The 22,188-nt window shown below is 48.5% G+C and overlaps 1 protein-coding gene across 13 annotated transcripts in view; it reads right to left on the minus strand.

Annotated features, from left to right (window-relative positions):
• DYSF (dysferlin) overlaps nt 1-22,188 on the minus strand; it is a 222,354-nt gene that overhangs the window by 172,173 nt on the left and 27,993 nt on the right. For all 13 annotated transcript variants that reach the window (XM_029231978.1, XM_029231975.1, XM_029231971.1 and 10 more), the window contains exon 4: nt 4,933-5,038. In XM_029231978.1, coding sequence (XP_029087811.1) covers nt 4,933-5,038 — 106 coding nt within the window. The remainder of the gene's footprint in view (nt 1-4,932; nt 5,039-22,188) is intronic.

Here is a 22,188-nt window from a genome sequence, read left to right on the forward strand (position 1 = left end):
CCCCCACCCCACCCCACCCCACCCCCGGAGTTTCCTGAGCATCAGGTCCCTCCACACTGAGAGCCCCCTACCACCAACCTCCTGAAGGCTTGGCAACATGCCAGTGGCTCCAGGCCTGTGAACAGACCTCCAAGACAGAGCCAGCTCCACCTTTTACATGGCCATCAAGAAACAACAGGAACATCCCTGGCAGCTTCTGAGGATCTGAAACCCAGGATCTAGAATAGATCTCACCAGCAGGGGGCAGGCTCCAGGGTCCACTGCTTCAGGACCAGAGCTGGTTAATACTGGAGGCCTCTAGCTCTACTGAGATCTAAAGGAAAGCGGGCATGTCTGTGGGCCCCACTCAGGATCAGGACCACTCCCATCCTTACTGGGACATCATATCTCATAGCGTGTCCCTTTCTCCAGACATAACCAGAGCTGAGATTTTCTTTCCGTGGGATGTATGTGAGCTCCATGTTGTCCTAGACCATGACTTTGGCCCACAGCCCTCAGTAGGACCCTCTTTAAGGCCCTCCACATCAAGGTGCTCCATCCGACAGCCCTGTCCCTCAGGTCCTCAGCCCCAGCACCACCACACATACATCCTATCACAAGGCCACTGCCAGTCAGTCATGTGTCCATCAAAGCACGCTGCCCTGGAGCAGATAACCTCAGTCACCCATGTTGCCGTTCTGTCAACAGTATCACAGAATTCTGCAAGGTCCTGTGTGGCCCCCAGGCTAAGAGGGCCCAGGAAACCAGGACAGGCAGAGACAGAGGACAACCCCATCAGATCCTCCTACAGGTTATAGGGCCAAGCTCCCAGGTCCTTCACCCACCCTGCCATGCTCAGCCCCGTTGCTTGCTGCCTCCTTCCTGGGCCACCGCACTCCAACACTGAGCTTAGCAGGACCAAACCCTGGACCAGCCCACCCACATTGCCCCCAACGCACTTCAGGTACCTGGGTCTTATTTATCTTGCCCTCAGGTGACACCCAGCAGCTGGCAGAGGGTAAGATGTGGCCCTGAGCTGAGACAGGGGTTGTCGGCAGCATCTTCAGACCACCTGAAGGAAACTCAGGGATTCACGAGAGCACTGTGTCTGCTCACCTCGGTGCCTGCTCCCAATACACAGGACCCTCCTGCCTCCCCGACCCACCCTGCCAGTGGGTTTCACGTGTTTTGTCACCCAGCGGGTTTCCCTTCCTGACCCAACTCTGGCATTTAAGGCTGAGGAGATTCCGACGTGGTTTCCGTGGTGTATCAGCCACACCCTCATTATCAAGCTGCTCTCAAACTACATTTGTGAGTATGTTGCCTCTTTCCTCCATGTGTGTCCAGCACCCTCGTGGGCCTGGAGACTCCCCCAGGACGGGGGTAGTGTTTTCCCCTTCAGGCTAGAGGCATCTAGATAATTTTGGCATCTTCTCATGGCACACAGCCCAGCACGCCACATCTGAAGGGACTTGGGTGAGAATACCGAGTGACAGGCAGGTGGAGCCCACGGGCCAGCCTGCAGCAGGCCTCTCCTCTCCTCTCAGTCCCTCTGGGGTTTTCTAAGGATCCCACAAGCCCTGACTTCACTCCCCTCACACCATCAGCAGGTTCCTTTGGCCCTCTGAGGTCATCCGAGCTACAACCAACAGGGGATGCCTGGCAAGCTCTGTCCATCGGACTCAGCCCAGAAGTCGGCCTCAGTAAATGGCCAGTGAGAATCCACAGCCGCTGACAGGGCTCTCGGTCCCTTCTGAGCAAATCCCCAGCTCTCTATGCTCCCAACTGCCGTGCAACCAGCCCCAGGCCCCGGGTGGGGAGCCCCAGTTCAGAGGGCCTTGGGACCTGCCTGGGGCTGCAGTGTGACTCAGCACTATCACAGGGGCTAGAAGACGGTCCTGGACCCTCTCCACAGGCCAGAGCTACCTCCTGGGCTGCAGGGAATGAGGTCCCATGCTATATTGTGATTTGTAAGACATATATATTTGGTCACTGAGATGAGCAAAATATATTTTTCATAGATATTTCATCTTTGTCCACATTTCCTGGCTCACGGCTTCCAAAACTCTTGGAATTTCTTAAGTGCCAAGAGTGACAAAGGTGGTCTCTTGTTATGTTAATGGAGTGACCTTTGGACCCCACCTAAGGATGGGGCTGGTTGCCAGGAGGACCAACTGTGTGAACAGAGGGCTGTAACTTCGGTCCCACCCCCAGCCTCCAGGGATGGAAGAGGAGCTGGAGGTTGAATCAGTCACTGATGGTCAACAATTTAATCAATCAGGCTTAAGTCACGAAGCCTCCATAAAAACCCAAAAGGCTGTGCTTCAGAGAGCTTCTGTGCTGGAGAACATGTGGAAGCTGGAGACAGCTGTGCTCCCGGAGAGGGCATGGAAGCTCTGTGCCTCTTCCCCATACCTTGCCTGTATGTCTCTTCTGTCTGGCTATTCCTGAGTTATACCCTTTTATAATAAACTGGTACAGTGGCACAGTGCTTAAGAATCCGCCTGCCAATGCAGGGGACACGGGTTCGAGCCCTGGTCCGGGAGGATCCCACATGCTGCAGAGCAGCTAAGCCCATGCGCCACAACTACTGAGCCCGCGCTCTACAGCCCGTGAGCCACAACTACTGAAGCCTGCGTGCCTAGAGCCCGTGCTCTGCAACAGGAGAGGCCACCGCAATGAGAAGCCCGCACACTGCAACCAAGAGTAGCCCCCGCTCACCGCAACTAGAGAAAGCCCACGTGCAGCAACGAAGACCCAACGCAGCCAAAAATAATAAAATAAATAAATTTTAAAAAATAAACTGGTAATCTAGTAAGTAAAATGTTTCTCTGAGTTCTGTGAGCCACTCTAGCAAATTCATTGAAACTGTGGAGGAGGTTCTGGGAACCTCTGATTTATAGCCAGTTGGTCAGAAGCACAGGTAACAGCCTGGGCTTGCGACTGGTATCTGAAGGGGGGTGGGGGGCAGGACTGAGTGTTTAACCTGTAGGATCTGATGCTATGGCCAGGTAGATAGTGTCAGGATTGAGTTGAATCGCAGCCACCCAGCTGGTGTCTGGAGTATTGCTGGTTGGTGTGGAGAAGCCTCCACACACACCTTGGAGGTGGGTCCAGGAACCTAATTTACCCCAGCTCCCGGAGCCTGTGCTCAGCTGCCACCCATCACCCTGTGGCTCTCACAGCCCCTTCCTGGAGACATGGTGTGTGACAGAGTGGCAAGCTCTGCAGACAGCCAGGGGTCCCAGCCCAGGGAGGAGAAGGCAGCCAGCTCCCAGCGGGTGCACGGGAAGTGCAGACAGAGCGTGGGAACACAGAGCGAGAGAGGAGAGGTGCGGCATCCAGGGAGTCACAGCCAGGCTCGGCCCCATGGTCAGGTGTCTCAGGGGCTGGGTGGGCCTTTGAGCTTGGAGGGGAGCAGGTGCAGGAGGCCTGGCAGGAAACACCAGCGTCGCAGATGCAGAGAGGGTGAGAGCGAGGAGATGACTGAGTGGCCCAGCCAGGAAGCGAGAAACCCCAGTTGGAGGCACTGGGGGCCCGACCCTCAGCAAAGTAGGCAGCGCTGTCCCTGAGACGCCGTGGAGAAGCACCAAGCAGATCCCCTGACTCAAAATACCTCTTTCCCCAGCTGCCTCGATGCCTGCCACTCCTGCATTCGTGCTCTCCGTCTCAGAGGAGCCAGCTCTGGCCCACTTCAGGATCCCTAGAAGAGTAGCTCAGCAGTCCCGGAGCCCTTCCTGACTACAGGAAGCATTAGCAGACTGAAGGGCTCCAAGGGAGGACAAAAGCAACTCAAGAGGTGATGGAGACAGGCTCAGCGAACCCTGCACTGAACCAGAATGTTCTACCAGTGAGCACTGTCTGAGAAAGGGATGAATTCTCTGGGAAGTGGCATTTCCCCACCAAGGAAGCATCCCAGCCATCACTGGCCTAAGGCACCTTAGGAGAAAATCTCAGCATCAGAAGGGCAGTGAACCAGGGGTCCATTCAAGTCCCTTCCACGACTGAGAGCTTAGGAGATGTGCCCCCTGATTCATGTCCCAGGCTGGACAGCAATTCACTGTGTGACTTCAGTCATTCACTCTCTTTCTCCAGCTCCCAGTTCCCAGCAGTGGTTCCATTCAGAGCTCTGCCCAGACCGGCCACTTCCTGACTCACCAAGCCAGCCAAGAGCCCCCAACCTCACACACACACACATGCGCACACACGCACATGCACACACTCCACCAGGCAAGGTAGCCACACTCTGTCTGACAGACTCCCCAGGGCCCCGCTGGGAGGAAGTACTTCCAGACTGTTAGTCCCCGCAGTGCATCCTGGGAGGTGGGGCTGACCCAGAGGGAAGGTCAGGAATTCTACTGACCATGAAGAAACAACCCCGCAGGGTATATTTAGCTCACTAAAAATAACGGGAGGCCAGAGATGAGGGCTGGGAATTGTCTGGGAGGACTGGGAGAGCACTGGGAAGGCTGGCAGAGGAGCAGGAAGGACTATGGAGGAAGGGAAGGGGGTCTGACAGGTCCTGGTGGGCAGGGGAGGGGGGTGTCTGTTCCCCTTCCCTTGTGATCTGTGACCCAGATGACTCAGATATTCCGGATCTGGAGAAGGGGCTTGGATGGTGAGGAAGGGCTACAAGGCAGATGGAGGCGCCATAACCAAGGCTGCCGAGAAGCTTGGGAAGACATCGGGTTTCCAGTGAAAAACCAAGCCCGGGAGGTGACCCAGGGGCAGGCTGCTGTGAGGCAAGGCTGACTGGAGCCCTGCAGATGGGGCCAGGTCCCTCCTCTTCCCCTCCCATCCCTTCCACCCCTGAGCCCCTCCCGGGCACACCGAGCTCCAGCCAGGGCGGGCCAGGCCTGGTTGCTGGGGGCTGGACTCTGACACCCCACTGGGGTCAGGAGGGCAAAGCCTCAGACAGAAACCAGCCAGATGCAGAGGCTGGTGGACACTTACCCCTGTGGGCTGCTTCCTGGTGTCCAGCAGCGGGGCATTGAAGCTGGCAGACAGACTGGGGGTGGCAAGGACCTCCCGGAGTGGGACATTGGCCTCCCCCAGGAACCTGAGAGGAGAGAAAAGTAGACTGTAGAAAAGCAGCCTAATGCGCCCAGTTCCTCCCCCGCATGCCCTTCACCACCGCCACCTCACGGATGCCCCACAGACCAACTGATCTGCCTAGAATGCCTAGGACCCCTCAAGGCTCCCCCAGCAGCCCTGCCCCCAGCTACCCCGTCACCATCCCTGGAAGACCAGGCCCCTCTCCCTGCACAAGAAGGACAAGAGACACTTTCCTCCAAGGTCAACTTTGACCCCTTCTGCCCCTCCCCCACCCAGAGGCCCAGCCCTGCCACCCCATCTGCCTGGGTTGTTTTGCCCATCAGACCTGAACAGTGCACCAGAGCAGCATCTCCTGAAAGCAGGGGCAGTTTCGTCCCCACTGCCTCTGCATTCTCCTCTGCCTCAGGAGCTCTCCTGACCCACAGCTACACAGACCATCTGCACTGGTTTCCCAGAGCTCAGCCAGCAAGGATGATAAATGAAAAACACACAGACCTTCCTATCTTCAGGGACAGGGAGAAAGGAAAATTGGGGCAGGGGAGGCATGCCCCACTCCCAAGAGACTATCACCCCACACACACCTGAGGCCGCATCTCTGACTGAGGGGAAGAGGCCCATAGATGGATGAGCTCTTAGGAAAGAGAAGGTCACCACCTGATGTTCAGTGAAGGTACCCTTCAAAGAGTGCCAAGGAAAAAGGTTGTGTCCCTAAGCTAAAAAGTGAGCAAACTGCATCCTGCAGCAGTGGCAGGAAACCAGGGCAGCCAGTGGCCTGTGTCAACCAGAACTGTTGCCCAGTGCCTACATCGGACTTGGGTGTGCTTCCTGCACGTTACTGTCAGGACACAAACAATGACCAGCCACGGGTGTCCTCTCATCATTTGCTTGTTAATTTTTTGTTTTTCCGATGGATAAATAGCACACCTATTATCTGGGACCTTCCTTTTTCTGGTCTCTGTAACAACTGATTTGAATATGAGTTTTTATTACTGATGAAATAAAACTTCCATCTTGACCTAATGGGCTGACTATTAAAACTGGCTGCTTACAATGAGGTACCACTTCACATCCATTACTACTGTCAGAAAACAGAAAACAACAAATGCTCACGAGGATGTTGAGAAAGTGAAACCCTTGCACACCATTGGTTGGAATGGAAAACAGCATGGCGGTTCCTCAAAAAAATTAAATATAGAATTACCAGGACTTCCCTGGTGGTACAGTGGTTAAGAATCTGCCTGCCAATGCAGGGGACATGGGTTCGATCCCTGGTCCGGGAAGATCCCACATGCTGCGGAGCAACTAAGCCCACGAGCCACAGCTACTGAGCCCACATGCCGCAACTCCTGAGCCCACATGCTGCAACTACTGAAGCCCGCGCCTAGAGCCTGTGCACCGCAACGAAGAGTAGCCCCCACTCACCACAACTAGAGAAAGCCCATGTGCAGCAACAAAGACCCAACACGGCCAAAAATAAATAAAATTTAAAAAAAACACTACAAAGCTTTTAATAAATAAATATAGAATTACCATATGATTTGGCAATTCCACTTCTGAGTAAATACCCAAAAGAATTGAAATCAGGGACTCAAGGAGAATTTTTTTTTTTTTTTTTTTTTTTTTTGCGATACGCGGGCCTCTCACTGTTGTGGCCTCTCCCATTGCAGAGCACAGGCTCCGGATGTGCAGGCCCAGTGGCCACGGCTGCTCCACAGCATGTGGGATCTTCTCGGACCGGGGCACGAACCCGTGTCCCCTGCATCGACAGGCGGACTCTCAACCGCTGCGCCACCAGGGAAGCCCCTCAAGGAAATATTTGTACACCCAAGTTCATAACAGCATTATTCACAATTGCCAAAAGGTGTGAGGCAGGAGATAGATGGGCTCCAGGTTAGACATTTTCAGCCAACCTCCTGTTTACACATCCAGATAGAAACAACAACAGGAACAGGGTAAATAGCTGGACTTTGCCTCCGGTGGACACTTTAAGATAACAGTAATCGCAGGGGCAGAAAGGAGCTGAACCCTGCCCAGATAAGAGAAAAAGTGACCACATTTTTCTCATTCTCTAGGTCAAGGAGGCCTTCCCAACTACTCATGTGCAGAAAGGCTCCTCAGGGGTCAAAAAGGGAGGGGCACCACCCCATAGTAGGTGATGTCAACCTATGTATAGGCCTCTTCACTAGAATCCAACTTGGCTAAGAGATGTGCACACACACAGAGGAGGACCCTGAGTTAAACCAAATATGGACACAGAGCCGGGCAAAGCAAGATGATTGGCCAGAGGAAACCTGGACGAAATGCCCCATAAAAGTGATTCAAACTACCACGAGGGTGCGACTCTGTCTCTGAGCCTGCCCCTGTGAGTCTATTCACATGTACTCTTTTTCCTCCTAATAAACACTTTGCTTATTTCAGTACTGTCTGCCTCTTTGTGGAAATTCATTTCTACAAAGCCAACGGGCCAGGGCCTTGTCACTGGCCACTGTCCCTGGTGGTCTAGTGGCTAGAATTCAGCGCTCTCACTGCCACGGCCTGACTTCAATCTCTGGCTGGGGAACCAAAATCTTGCTTCAAGCCGCTGCAGGCCGAGGCCAATACCAAACCTAGATTTAATACCGGGTCTAGTCGCAGTTTCAACCTTTCCCAGAAATGTAATCTTAATAGGCCAGTCTAGAATGTTCTGGTCAAGCACCAGAAAGGTAATCTGTCTTGTGGGCCATCTCTACCCCACTCCCACCCCACCCAGAAGAAGACAAGGCAATCTGCATGATAAACCCTTGCCTGTCTGTTCCCCACCCAAAAAAGTTGATGTCCTGACTTTAAAATAACCATTCATATTCTTTTGTTAATACCTGCTTGCCCCACCCTCCTTCTGCCTATAAAATCTTCCATTTTGCACAACCCCTTGGAGTGCCTTTCTAGTTGCTAGATGGGACGCTGCCAGATTCATAACTCAATGAATAAAAAACCAGTTAGATCTTCAAGTTTACTTAGTTGAATTTTGTTTTTTAATAGGGCTAAAGGGAGAAATGTTTGCTAATATTCATTCCAGGGCTCTAACACCCCTCATGATGCTAGGAATCGAGTTTTCTAGAATTTGGACTGGTTTGTGTTATAGTCCTTTGCAGAACAGAGCAGGCTTGTACCATAGCTCACTAAACTGGGCCTCCTGGAGAGTCTCCATCCCAGAGCCAGCGAGGGGAAGGCCCCTGTCACCAGTGTGTTGACTGAAGTGGGCAATGTCAAAAAAACCAGACAGTAGGTGCAGAGAACCCCTGAATCCATGCTGTAAGCAGATGGAGTAGGGGGTCCCCAGAGAAAGAGAACCAGGCATGGCCTCCTTGACAAAAGAGAAGCCATTTTTGGCCTAAACCATTTTGTGATCTAATCCTGGCCACAGTGCTTGTCCTCGAATAGATCTCAGTAATAATGATCTTAAGAGAACATAAAGGACAAACTTATCAAGGCAAAAGTAACAATAGCAAAGATAACAAACCAGTTGTGAAGACTCCCAGTTCTATTTAAATTGCAAAGACTAGCTTAAAGCACTTTCTTGAGCTGTTCAGAATTTAAATCCCCCCTCAGGCACTCAACCACCAGATCAGCTGGAATCTAAGAGATGGTGATGTTGACCTTTTCTGACCTTCATGCCTTCAGTCAATTAAAGCTTGGACTCTGCCTACTGCCCAAGCCCCTTCTCGAATATGCATATACCCATAGCTTAAAACTTCCCCAATTTTGCTGTTCCGGGGAGACACTGCTTTGGGAAGGGTCCCCAAATTTCACTTTACTTGCTGCAAGTAATAAATCCTTCCTTCTCCTGGTCTTTGACTTGGTTGTGTCTTTTGGCTCGACACCCACCAAGAGGCAAACCCAGTTTCTGGGTAACAGTGCGACACTGTGAAACTGGGGCAGCAGAATGGAGGGACTTGCTTGAGCAGGTTGATGGCGGATCCTGCTCTAGAACTTGTGAAAGGAAAATCAAAATAGAGTCGGGATTGGTAAGAGAGCTCTATAAAACGGAGCTGGGAGGCCATTAATGAAGTGTGACTTATATGTCTCAGCCTGGATGGAATCTGACCTTTTGACCTGATGAAGTCATCCATCAGTATCTGCCCGAAAGTCCAGATATTTATCGGACCCTTTCCCTAAAATAACTCAGGAGAGTCTATCTACTTATAGACCCCCTACCCTAAAACAACCTGTGCTTCTTTTTTTTTTTTTTTTTTTTTGGCTGCGTTGGGTCTTCGTTGCTACACGTGGGCTTTCTCTAGTTAACGGTGAGCGGGGGCTACTCTTCTTTGCGTTGCGCGGGCTTCTCATTGTGGTGGCTTCTCTTGTTGCGGAGCACGGGCTCTAGGTGCATGGACTTCAGTAGTTGTGCCACACGGGCTTCAGTAGTTGTGATGCACAGGCTCTAGAGCGCAGGCTCAGTAGTTGTGGCGCACAGGCTTAGTTGCTCCGCGGCATGTGGGATCTTCCCGCAGGGCTCGAACCCGTGTCCCCTGCATTGGCAGGCATATTCTTTTTTTTTTTTTTTTTTTTTATGCTGTACTCGGGCCTCTCACTGTTGTGGCCTCTCCCGTTGCGGAGCACAGGCTCCGGACGCGCAGGCTCAGCGGCCATGGCTCACGGGCCCAGCCGCTCCGCGGCATGTGGGATCTTCCCGGACCGGGTCACGAACCCGTGTCCCCTGCATCGGTAGGCAGACTCTCAACCACTGCGCCACCAGGGAAGTCCCCAACCTGTGCTTCTTTACGCACAAATACTTTCAGATCCTATCACAATTCTCGCCAGGCAACTTTTAACAACCTTTTGGCTTTTTGTCTTCATAAGCCCCTCTTTCTCCCAATACTTTCACAGGTACCCGAATTTGCGTCTCCCGATTTGCAATTCTTAAAATCCCAAATAAACTATTTTCTTATTTGCAGCCTCCTGCGTTATTTGTCGGTTGACAGACTTGGCCCCCAGATTCCCAGCGGCAACTCCTGGCAATTCTGAGGCTTCAGTCTGGGGCGGCGGGAGGCAGGGCCGGCAGGGGAGCGGAGGGATGGCAGACCTGGAAGTGCAGACAGCTAGTTTGCCGGCGGGCCCCCGGTTCCGGACCCTGGAGGCTGCGGCCAGAGCGCGGCGGGTCAGGGCGCAGAGCGCACCCGGCTCTCCTCCCTCGCCGGCATCCCGCCCGCCCAGGCCCCCGTCAGGGAGAATTCGCGGAAGCGGGGCGGGAACAATGGGAGGAAATGCAAGAGGAAGCGCCGGCTCCACCCCTGCCAGCCCAGGCACCTCCGGGCGGGAGGGGCCGCGGCCAGCAGGATTGCTTGTTATTTCCTCCCTTAGACGTCTTTCTGGGCCATGAAATACCCCCACTTGCCAGCCCTGCATAGGCCCTGAGGTCAGTCCCTCCGAGGGCCTGGGCGGCTTCACAGGCCTCCACTCCGCTGGGAGGTAAGGCTGGAAGCAGGCTGCCTATCCCTAAGCCTAAGGAGCAGGTTGTGGCGAGTCCGAGAGAGGCAGAGCCTGCCCTGTGTGGGCAGCCCCGCCGAACTGCGGGGAGGAGGAGGGAGGGAGGGAAGGGGGACGGATCTGAGGCTTGACCGCGATCGGAAACCCTGACGGCCACTTTTCATTCATTCATTTCACGGAGGACGGAGAAGATGTGGTGTTATTCAGGGGGCTCGGACCTGGGAGGGTCCAGACCCTTGAGGAGACCCATCCCATCCTGAGACCAAGGCTAAGACACAGACCCTAGGGCGCCCCAGCCTTCTGCACATCAGGGATGCTGCATACTCGGTGGGTACCAACCAGTGGCCCAGTGTGGCAGGCAGGATTCAGTAGCAGTCAAATGAGGCAAGGACGGGCCTGAGGGGGTCCTGCACGGGCTGTCTGGGAGCGAGCTCTGAGTGTGTGTGGAGCCTGGTGGGCTGGAAGGAAACCCTGTGGGCCTTGGCAGCCTACTGAGAAAAATGCGCTGCCCAGTCTCTCCAGACCTGGTCGTCCCTCTTGGCTGTGCTGTGTTCCCAAGCCACTGGAATGTGAGGGCAAGAGAAGTGTGGGGTCCGAAAGAGCTGCTGCCATCCCAAAGACAGAAAGCCAGGTCAGGAATTAGCATGGGAGAGGGAGTGCAAGGTCAAAGCTGCTTCCATGTTGACAAGGCATACGTCCTTCCTCATGGAAAAAGAGCTGGTTCCCAAATTCATCATCCAGTAGGTTGCTGTCCTATCAGAAATGCGAGGTGGTGACCTCCAAGTCTAAGCCTTAAGTGGGAGGGTACGAATTAAGGTGGCCAAGTAAGTTGATTTTAACAAAGCACAAAGAAATCTAAACAATTTTATTTTAAAACATCTGGCCATACATGGGAAAAGAATCTAAAAAAGAGTGGATATATGCATATGTATAACTGATTCGCTTTGCTGTACACCTGAAACTAACACAACATTGTAAATTAACTATACTCCAATAAAAATTTTAATAATTAATTAAAAAAGGAAACATCTGGACATTTTACATCACTGTAAGATCAAAACACAAGAGGCAACCCAAATGTCCATCATAGAAAATGGGTAAGTTAAGTATAGACATACAACAGAATAGTATACAGCTATAAAAATAATGGAAATGTTACACTGTAGATTTATAATGTATGGAAAATCTTCAACATACATTGTTAGGCATATGGATCAATGGAAAAGAATAGTGAGCCCAGAAATAAACCCACATACCTATGGTCAATTAATCTTCAACAAAGGAGGCGAGACTATACAATGAGAAAAAGACAGTCTCTTCAGCAAGTGGTACAGGGGAAGTTGGACAGCCACATGTAAATCAATGAAGTTAGAACACACCCTCTCACCTTACACAAAAATAAACTCAAAGTGGCTTAAAGACTTAAACATAAGACATGACACCATAAAACTACTACAAGAGATCATACAAAATTTTCTCTGACATAAACCGTACCAATGTTTTCTTAGGTCAGTCTCCCAAGGCAACAGAAATAAAAACAAAAATAAACAAATGGACCTAATCAAACTCACAAGCTTTTCCCCAGCAAAGGAAACCACAAACAAAATGAAAAGACAACCTACAGAATAGGAGAAAATATTTGCAAATGATGTGACCGAAAAGGTCATTTCCAAAATGTACAAACAGCTCATACATCTCAACAACAAAAAAACTAATTGAAAAATGGGCAGAAGACCTAAATAGACATTTCTCCAAAGAAGACACCCAAATGGCCAATGGGCACATGAAAAGCTGCTCAACATTGCTAATTATTAGAGAAATGCAAATCAAAACTACAATGAGGTACCACCTCACACTGGTCAGAATGGCCATCATCAAAAAGTCTACAAGTAACAAATTCTGGAGAGGGTATGCAGAAAAGGGACCCCTCCTCTACTGTTGGTAGGAATGTCATTTGGTGGATTACAGAATGTAATTTGTGGAAAACAGTATGGAGGTTCCTCAGAAAACTAAAAATAGAATTACCATATGATCCAGCAATCCCACTCCTGGGCATATATCCAGACAAAACTATATTTCAAAAAGATACATGCATTCCTATGTTCATAGCAGCACTATTCACAATAACCAAGACATGGAAACAACCTAAATGTCCATCAACAGATGAATGGATAAAGAAGATTTGGTACATGTATACAATGGAATACTACTCAGTCATAAAAAAGAACGACATAATGCCATCTGCAGCCACATGGATGAAACTAGAGATTATCATACTAAGTGAAGCAAGTCAGAAAGAGAAAGACAAATACCATGTGATATCACTTACTGCGGAATCTAAACTATGACACAAATGAATCTATCTATGAAACAGAAACAGAATCAGGAACATAGAGAATAGACTGGTGGTTGCCAAGGCAGAGGGGGTTGGGGGATGGGTAGAGTGGGAGGTTGGGGTTAGCAGATGTAAGCTTTTATATATAGAATGGATAAACAACAAGGTCCTACTGTATAGCACAGAGAACTATATTCAATATCCTGTGATAAACCATAATGGAAAAGAATATTGAAAAAAAGAGAATGTATATATATATAAAACTGAATCACTTTGCTGTACAGCAGAAATTAACACAACATTGTAAATCAACTATACTTCAATTTTAAAAATATTGATTGATTTTTTTTTAAAAGATGCATTGTTAAGTAAAAAAACAATGTTCAAAAAAGTGTGTATAATATGCTACCTATTACTTAGAGTGGTCAGATAGATAGAAAGTGTAATGGTGTTTGCCAGAGGCTGGAGGGAGGGGACAATGGGGAGTTATTGTTTAATAGGTATAGAGCTTCAGTTTTACAGATGAAAAGAGTTACAGGGATGAATGGTAGTGATGGTTATAAAACAATGCAAATGTATTTAATGCCACTAAACTATATACACTTAAAAATGGTTAAGATAGTAATTGTTATGTGTATTTTACCACAATACAAAAAAATCTATTTTAATAAATAAATATACTACCTATTATGTAAAAAAGAGGAAAGTCAGAATTTATACTGGTGATTAATCAATAATATGAGTGATACAGAAGAAACAAAGAACAATGGTTACCTATGGGAGAAAGATGAGAATTGCGCAGATGGGGAAACAAAGGGAGAACTTTTGCTGCATTTTTTAAAATAGAGTCTGCTTTTATAATTCCTTAAATTTTTTTACTAACTCAAAAATTAAATTTGAAAACAAAGCATAAAAACTTTTTAAATTTTATAATTTATTAATTCAACAAATACTTATTTTGCCTATCAGACAAAACACTGAGCCTGCCCTCATGGAACTTACATTCTACTAAGAGCTACCTGCCTCCTGACTGAGTGTATATTAGACACTCTACATGTATAGAGTGTCTAATATACACTCAGTGGTTAAACTGCCACAGCGGTTAAACTGACACTAGCCCTGTGGGGTAGGTACTGGTATTAGTTCAATCCACCTTACAGATGAGGAGATTGGGACTCGGAAAGGCATTTGACTTGTCTGATTTCACACAAATAACAGACAGAGCCAGACTCCAAGAGCCTTGCCTTAGACCCCATCCTGGACCAGTGGCACACCTCAGAGCCCCATGAGCACATCATGAAAGACACAAAAAGACCCTTTGCTTCATCCATGGAAAAGAGAGCCCAGGCTATAAATCTGATCTGGTTCAACCTTTTTAAAAAAATCTAATTCCAAGCTGTATTAATCATGCCTTTTTATTTTCAATATTTTGATGTTTTGATATCTGGGGCTTTGCTCACTTTGGAGGGGCTGCCCCTCCCAGGACTAGTCAATTCCTAGAGATATAAAGGACTCACCTGCAACTGCACCTTTCATATGCACACCAACCAATCCAGAGCCCACACCCCCACCCCCTTCTCTATTGAGCACTCACGCTCAGCCAACATTCCCCTGCACTGAAAACCCGAGGGCCAGGTACCACATAACTTCACATAGCCCCTGCCCTCCAGAGCCTGCTGAAATTATTCAAACTAGCCAATCCTAAACCCGCTTACCCTGCCTTGCCTGTTCTTTTCTGAGGAAACCACAGTAAAGGCTCTTGCCCATGCTTTCCCATCCCTCCCCCTGCCTCCTGACTGACCCTGGTGCTTCCCCATGTGGCCCCCATGGTGCAGCATGCCCCCTCCTCTGAGGAGCTGTAACAAACTATCCCTTCAATGGTAATCATCTCCTGATTTGTTGGCTTACCATACCTGAATAATAACAAAACCTACATTTTAAAACACAAGCCTGCTAGTTCTTTGTTGGGGAGATCAGGGGTGAATGGTCATTTTAAAGAGCTCAGTAATTGCACCCTGTAGATGGGCTACACTCTCCTATGAAGAGGAGGTTGCGAGGTCTAGTAGTCTACACTATGCATTTGGAGCTTTCAGAGGGTGGCCTTGAAGTCTGGGCCCTGAAGAGAAGAAGGAAGGGAAGGGCCGAGTGTGCGGAACAGGTCTGGCAACAGGGCAGCTGGCTGAGACCCCAGGAGAAACCAGCTAGTCAGGGAGAGGCAGCCATGCCTGTGGCAGGGATAGCTGAAGGACCTAAGAGAGATGCTCTTCCACTGAAAGTGGCCTCCACACCTGCAGGGGGTGGCAGACCCTCCATCCATTACCCCAGGCCTTCCCATATGCCATGGTGCCATGAGCTGAAGAATGAACAGGTGAGGCAGCCGAGGTGCAGCAGACCAGAGAAGACAACATCCCCAGGTGCTAGGAGCTGTGTTAGGGAGAAGTTAGATGGGAGAAGTGGGTGCAGCTCACACTGACACTGGCCAATAAGTGAATGTAAGACAAGCCCTCTCCCCAGACACCCGGAAGGAAGGTGGCCCAGGAAGGCTGGCAGGACACAGTTCTTGCCCTGTTTGGTTCATGGGACACCCCAGGTGGCAGACCATGGGTGTCACACACGCCAACCATGGTCTTCACATGTTGAGTCAGTGCCAACATTTTTAAACTATACCTTTCAACCTCTAGCAACACTTTGAAAACATTCTTCCTCTCAACTATCTTCCAAAAATAAATTTTATCATAGAATGATGAAGAAAAAGAGCTCTCGAGTCATCCTACCTGGGCTGGAACCTCAGCTCTGCCATGCGACAGCTCTGTGGCTGAGCACAAGTTACATAACCTTTTTGAGGCCTGTTTTCTCATCTGTAAAGGTCATTTATTCATTTGACAAATATGTAGTGAGCACCTAATTATTGTAGGTATTGGGGATACTAGTTACACAAAATGGACAACCACCCCTGCACTGTTGGAGCTTCACAGGAATAGTGCACACTTCAGAGGGTTCTTGTAAAATCCAAGTTCACATACCTAACACCCCCAACTGTGTCTGGGACACAGACAGTGCTTGGTAAATGTCACCCCACTCACCACCTTCCTGTCCTCTGCACATACTACCCCACCAGATTGAAGTGAGGGACACGTTAGATCATGACTGTCATAATATATGTAAGAGGTAAGATTTATTTTTGGTCACTCCTGATGGTAGAATAGAAATGAGACCCTCAAAATCTCAGGGAGAGAGACTGTGGCTCAACAGAAGGAAGGACTTTCTAACATTATAATCCAGGCCCTGAATAGGCTTCTTCCTGACCCTAGCTCTGTCCTTGAAGGATGGAGGAGACTCCCACAGGTCTTTCAACTCTGGATGACATACCTGCCAAGGGGGGAGGCTCCAGTGAGAGTGTGGGTGGCTGATGATCAGCGCAGGCACAGGGTAGGGTCCAGGCATGACAGCAGTGGGGTTAGACAAGCACCATCACTAGGGCCTCCGGCAGGAAAGGCTTACACAGCCCAGACTGGTGAATGTGAAGGGAGTGCTGGCAATGGAAAACCAGTTGCCAACCTTCATGGTAAAGACTGAATCAGTCAAGTCAGACAACACCTTGACAGGTGATTGAAATGAATGTCGCCAACGAGGGACACCATGCACCTCCAGATCCTGAGATAAACACAACACACCTATGATGGATTCCAGCTAGGAGTCAGTAACCGAATCTGATCATGAATATAATCATGATAGAAAGACATCAGACAAACCCCAAATGAGGAATATTCTATTTTTTTTAATTGGGGTATTGTATTATTCAAAAATGTAAATTGTCATAACTGTGGAAATGTCCCAAAGTAAAGGAGGCTGTGGAAATATGATGATGAAATTCACTATGGGTATCTATACTGGGGATCCCGTACTGGGGGAAAGGGAGGGGGAAATGCTATAAAAGACATAACTTGGTCAATTGATAGGATCAAAATACAAACAGCAGATTAAAGTAGGCAACCATGTTAAATTGACTGAAGTTGGTAACTTACTGTGATTGTGTAAAAAAAAAATCCCTGCTCTTTGGAAATATACACAGAAGTATCTAAGGATAAAGGGCCATGATGAGTATATCTTACCCTCAAATGGGAGAGAGAGAAAAAGGGAGGACGGAGGGAGAGGAGAGAGTGAGAGAGAGAGAGAATATTATAAACCAAATGGAATAGAACATTACCAATAAATGAGTCTAAGTAAAGTGTGTGGATGTTCTTTTGAAACTTTCCTATGAGTTTGAAATTATTTCCCAAAAAAGGCTCTAGAAAGGTCTCCATGTGTCCGTTTCTCATTCTTTATCTTTTAAACTAAGAAAAAGACATGTCAACTAAAAATATATGTATTACAACTCAAACCCATTCATCACTGACTCAGCCGCACCTTCCTCATTAGATTCAGTGAGTCAGCACAACAGGAAAATCAGATAGCCCCTGACCTGGCAGGACACACACACACACACACACACACACACACAGGCACACAACCCCAGCCCGCCTGGCCTCTGGCAGACTTCCTGCCAGTATCTGATCCTCCAGGGGCTGCCCAAGGGTAACTCTAAATAGTTTTCCACTTCAATCCAGAGAAAGACAAAAGAAAAACTATTCCGAAACACAGGGATGTCCTGGATAGGATCCAGGACAAAATATAGTTATAAAAATCCTTGGAAAATAAGGATATGGTCAGTGCTTCCAAGGATGCTGGGAACAATGGGATGGTGAACTGTAAGTATTCCTGCCTCAAAACTGCCTCCCAAGGATTCCGGAGGCTTGCCAACTGGCTTGCTGAAACCTGGAGGCTGAACATAGGCTTGCTTTCCCCAACTTCTAACAACAGCAAACTGCCTCTCTGCCTTTTTAAACGTCTATGTGCACAGGCATATTTGGGTGAACATCCATTCCTGTGTAAGAACGACACCAGGACAAAGCAACCAATAGACGACGACAAGCAGAGAGAAAATACCATCCACACTTAAAACAGACCGAGGGTCAATATTCCTAACAAGATCCCAAACATACAAACTACCATGAATTAGTTAGAATAAAACAAGCACCTCAAAGGATTAAGATAGGCAACTGACAGAAGAAGAAATACAAATGGGCAATAAACACATGGAAAGATGCTCAACTTTACAAGCAATCAAGGAAACACAAATTATAAGATACCTTTTTTCCCCCATGGCACTAGCAAAAATAAAACATTGACGGGCACTTTTTTTACACTGTCGGTAGACGTAACTCAGGACACCTTTTCTGAAAAGCAATTTGGCAGAATTGATGAAAATGTTATCCCATTTCTAAGGACCTATCCTAAAGGAAAAATAGTATAAGAACATAAAAACGTTTGGATAAAGATGTTCAGTGGAAGGCCAGGAAAGAAACTAGAAAGAAACTAAATACCAGTCAATAAGGTTACAGTGGGATAAATTATGGTGCACTCACACCGTGGAATACAACACAACTACTGAAAATGGGGTTGACCGATATCCACTGACTTGGGAAAACGGTTCGTGATAAAATGACAAAAAGCCACATGGGGACCAATATACATGGCGTGACTCATTTTTGTGTAAGTAAATGAATACACTTGTATATAAACAGATGCTTGTAGATACTTAGGGACAGTTGAGGAAGCTATATACGGTCAACAGTGGACATCACTGGAGGGAAGGGAAGGAGCGGATTGGAGAACATGCATTTTTTTCCTTTATAAACTTTTAAAAATGGAGCTTACTTACTTACGCTTATTATTTTACTTTATTTTTTTTGGCTGTGCCATGTGGCATGTGGGATCTTAGTTCCCCAACCAGGGATCGAACCCATGGCCCCTGCAGTGGAAGCACAGAGTCTTAACCAATGGACCACCAGGGAAATCCTGGAGCTTACTTCTGCTTATAAAAATATTTATAATTTTTATACTCTTGTGGGGTGTTTTTTCAAATAAAAAAGAATGTATTCATATTCAGGTACAGCACGTGTCCAGACGGGGCATGCACTTGCTGCAATGTTCACATACTGGTGTGGTTTCTGTATGTGCATCTGTATAGATCCTGCTACAACCAACAGTCCCCATGTACTGGACACCTTCAATGTGCCAAGCACAGGGTAGGCGTTTGACACGTACGCATTATACAACAACTCTGCACTGTAGGTACTGTGATTGCCTTTCAGAAAGGTCCAGGTCAAGGCAGTGCCAGGATGAGACCCACTGCTGAAAGTGGGGCTCCCGAGAGTAGCCTTTGACCTTCACTCTCATGCCAGCCACCACCACTGCCCTGCTCAGCTATGTAGACAACCTGGGGGACCAAGACCACCTGCCCCTGCCAGGATGGAACCCCTTGACCACATCAACTCATTCCAGGTGTGAGTCAAAGGCACCCACTGGCCAGATCTGCGCCCCGACCTTCCTTACATTCTTGCACGTGACAGACTCATGTTCAGCTCCTTCCTAGCAACCCCTGCTTTCCCTCAATAGATTAAGCCCGTTGTCCCCGGAGACACCAGGACAACCCCTACCTCCACCCTGGGGGCACCAAGACCTACTCCAGGGTCAGCAACAGCCCTACAGGAGATGGTCACCTACGTCAGGAAGACCCACCGTTCCCAAAACATCTCCTCACAGCCTATCGCGGTGCCGAAAGGCTCACCATTAGCGCTTTCATTTTTGGTCTAAGCGGAGTCTGGGAAATAAAGCACCATCGCCTACATTCCTAAGAGAAGGAGCAAAACGTTAAGCCACAGGCTGCCACCAACACTTCAGTATGAATGAGTGAGTCCGTTTTCAAACCACATCTGGCTGAGAGCATCCTTTGATGGGAAAGGGCTGGGGTCAGTGGGACTCAAGCAACTGGGGCAGTTGGAGGGCAGCACAGGGGAGCTACGGAAAAGGGGATGTGCCGAAGGGAACTGCCATTTAGGGAGCAGCCCTCTGTGGCAGGTCCCTGAGATGTGCTTTTGCACTTGATTTAATACTCCCTAAGGAGGAGGAAACAGGCTCAGGGAGCTGAGCTGAGGACCTGCCCAAGGCCACAGGGCTGTTGAGTCTGGACCCTAGCTCTTCCCAAAGTCCATATTCATTCCAGCTCATTCCGTGACCAGCTCACGGGGCCAACGTCGGGGTGAGAGGAGGAGCAGCTGAGGAGGAAGGACAGGGAGCAGCGGTGCCCGGGGAGGTACCCGAGCTGCCTCCAGGGCCCCCGTCAGTGGCAGACACCATACTGACAACCCAGATCGCAGGGCAGGTGAAGGCAGGCCAGGCTCTGTGTGCGGCTGAGAGAGCCCTCAAGGCCCCACTTTATAGAGTCACCAGGTCGCTGAAAGGTTGGGAGTGAATCACACTCTTCTAAAGAAAATGCTATTGTGAGAGCCTAAGGGAACGCTTCTTTAAAGGCAGTAGTGTGCCTTCTAGCCGATTCTTGGTGTAAATCTGGGTCTCCTTCTGTACTTCTTGATTGAAGGGGGGGCGGGGGGACAGCCACCCTGGAATAGAGTTGCCAGATCAAGTACAGGATTCCCTGTTAAGTTTACCTTTCAGATAAGCAATGGGTAATCTCTTAATATAAGTATGTCTCATGCAACATTTGGGACATTCAAACTTAACTGAGTGTCCTATATGTTTCTCTATTGAATCTGGCCACCCTCCCCTGGGCCTGGCTAGGGCTGGGGCCAGTGAATTATGGTGGTCAAGGTGAGTATCATTTTAACCCTGGTGGTTTTTTTGCTTCGTTTTTGGGGGGTTTTTCTGGCTGGGCCGTTAGGCTTGTAGGAGCTTAGTTCCCCGACCTGGGATCAAACCGGACCCTCTGCAGTGAAAGCGCAGAGTCCTAACCACTGGATGGCCAGGGAATTCCGTAACCCTGGTGTTTTGACAGATGGACATTTTGACCCCATGGAGACTTTTGCTCCCATATTTACATTTACCAAACATTTAAATTAAAAAAAAATACACCTACATTAATTAATTTCTACTGGAAAGGCATTTTTCAGAACAAATTAAATTAAGCCCATTTAATTTGTTGAGATATTTTCTATACAGTGTAATTAAACTCCTTTCTTTTTTTAATCTTCATTTTTATTTTACCAAAATTATTGTCATTAGTAACAATTATTTTCTGTTTAAATTTCCCAACACAGGTTTGGTGCAAAGTTTTCTTGGGGGGGGGGTTGTTTGTTTGTTTTTTCATTTTTCGATTCATATCAAGCTTTATCAAATATAGCTCTCTTCCATTCTTGAGTTTTCTTTTGTGGAATTCGTTCTATTAAGTCTGATTCTCTCAGGTCAGTGTTTACAGTTACCAACAGGATTCTTCAGTCAGTTTTTCATTTCCTTAACAATTTTACCATGTGCCGTTTTGCCCATAATTATTGCGTGGTAATCATTTCTACCAATAACCACATTCAGAAACTATGGCAAGAATTATATTTATTTCTTAGTTAATCCATGAAATAATTGAGAGCCATTCCTTGCAGAAGTGCCAGCATTGCTCTCATGCCCTGGTGCACAATGGTCTCCCCTGGGCAGTTTCAGGAAGTGCTGCTGCCTGCACCCGACTCCAGCTTCTCCTTTAATCAGTTTGTGCCTAGACACTGATCTATTGTAAAGCTCCCAGGCCATTCTAAGATGCACCCAGGGTTGGAGCACTGTTCTAAAAATCTAGAGCTGCGCTGTCCAACACAGTAAGCCGCCACTATGCACGCACATGAGCTATTCAAATTTAAATTAATTAAAATTAAATAAAATTTAAGATTCAGTTCCTCAGTTACACTAGCCAACACGGAATGGTTCCATCATCTCAGAAAGTTCTACCGGGCAGCACTGGTGTGGAGTGCAGACGACTGGTTCTCACTCCCTAACACCTGGGAGTTCGTAATGGTGCACAGGCCCCGCTCCCAATCAATTAAGTGAGAACTTGCAGGCGGGGCCAGGCACTGGCATGTTATGTCAAAGCTGCCAATGATGCTCTTGCGTCTCATAGCCTGGATTGGGAATTTCTCAGCTGAACATCCCAGGGGTCAAACTTAGCTGGTCAGGGATCAGGGTCAGCTTCCCCTCCAGCATCCTTCTGAGAAGCCCAGAGTAAGCAGGAAGTTGTTGAGTGAAGCCTGGGACACTCAACTGAGTCCAGGACCCAGCCTAGCTGGGTTTACACGAGTGTCTCCCATCCAGAGGAGTGAAGTTTCCTCTTATGTGCATTTGAAACCTGATTTTATCGACATGGAGTTGATCCACCCCTGCAGTTGCTTCAGGATGGGTGGGGTGCAGAATGGCCCAGAGACAGTATCCAGCCTGAGTTTCCCCTCCTGAGAGATTCCGAGACCCCACTCCAGGCC

The sequence above is a fragment of the Monodon monoceros genome, unplaced genomic scaffold (assembly GCF_005190385.1).
Source record: "Monodon monoceros isolate NGI ecotype Baffin Bay Population unplaced genomic scaffold, NGI_Narwhal_1 Super_Scaffold_19, whole genome shotgun sequence".
Lineage (NCBI taxonomy): Eukaryota > Metazoa > Chordata > Mammalia > Artiodactyla > Monodontidae > Monodon > Monodon monoceros.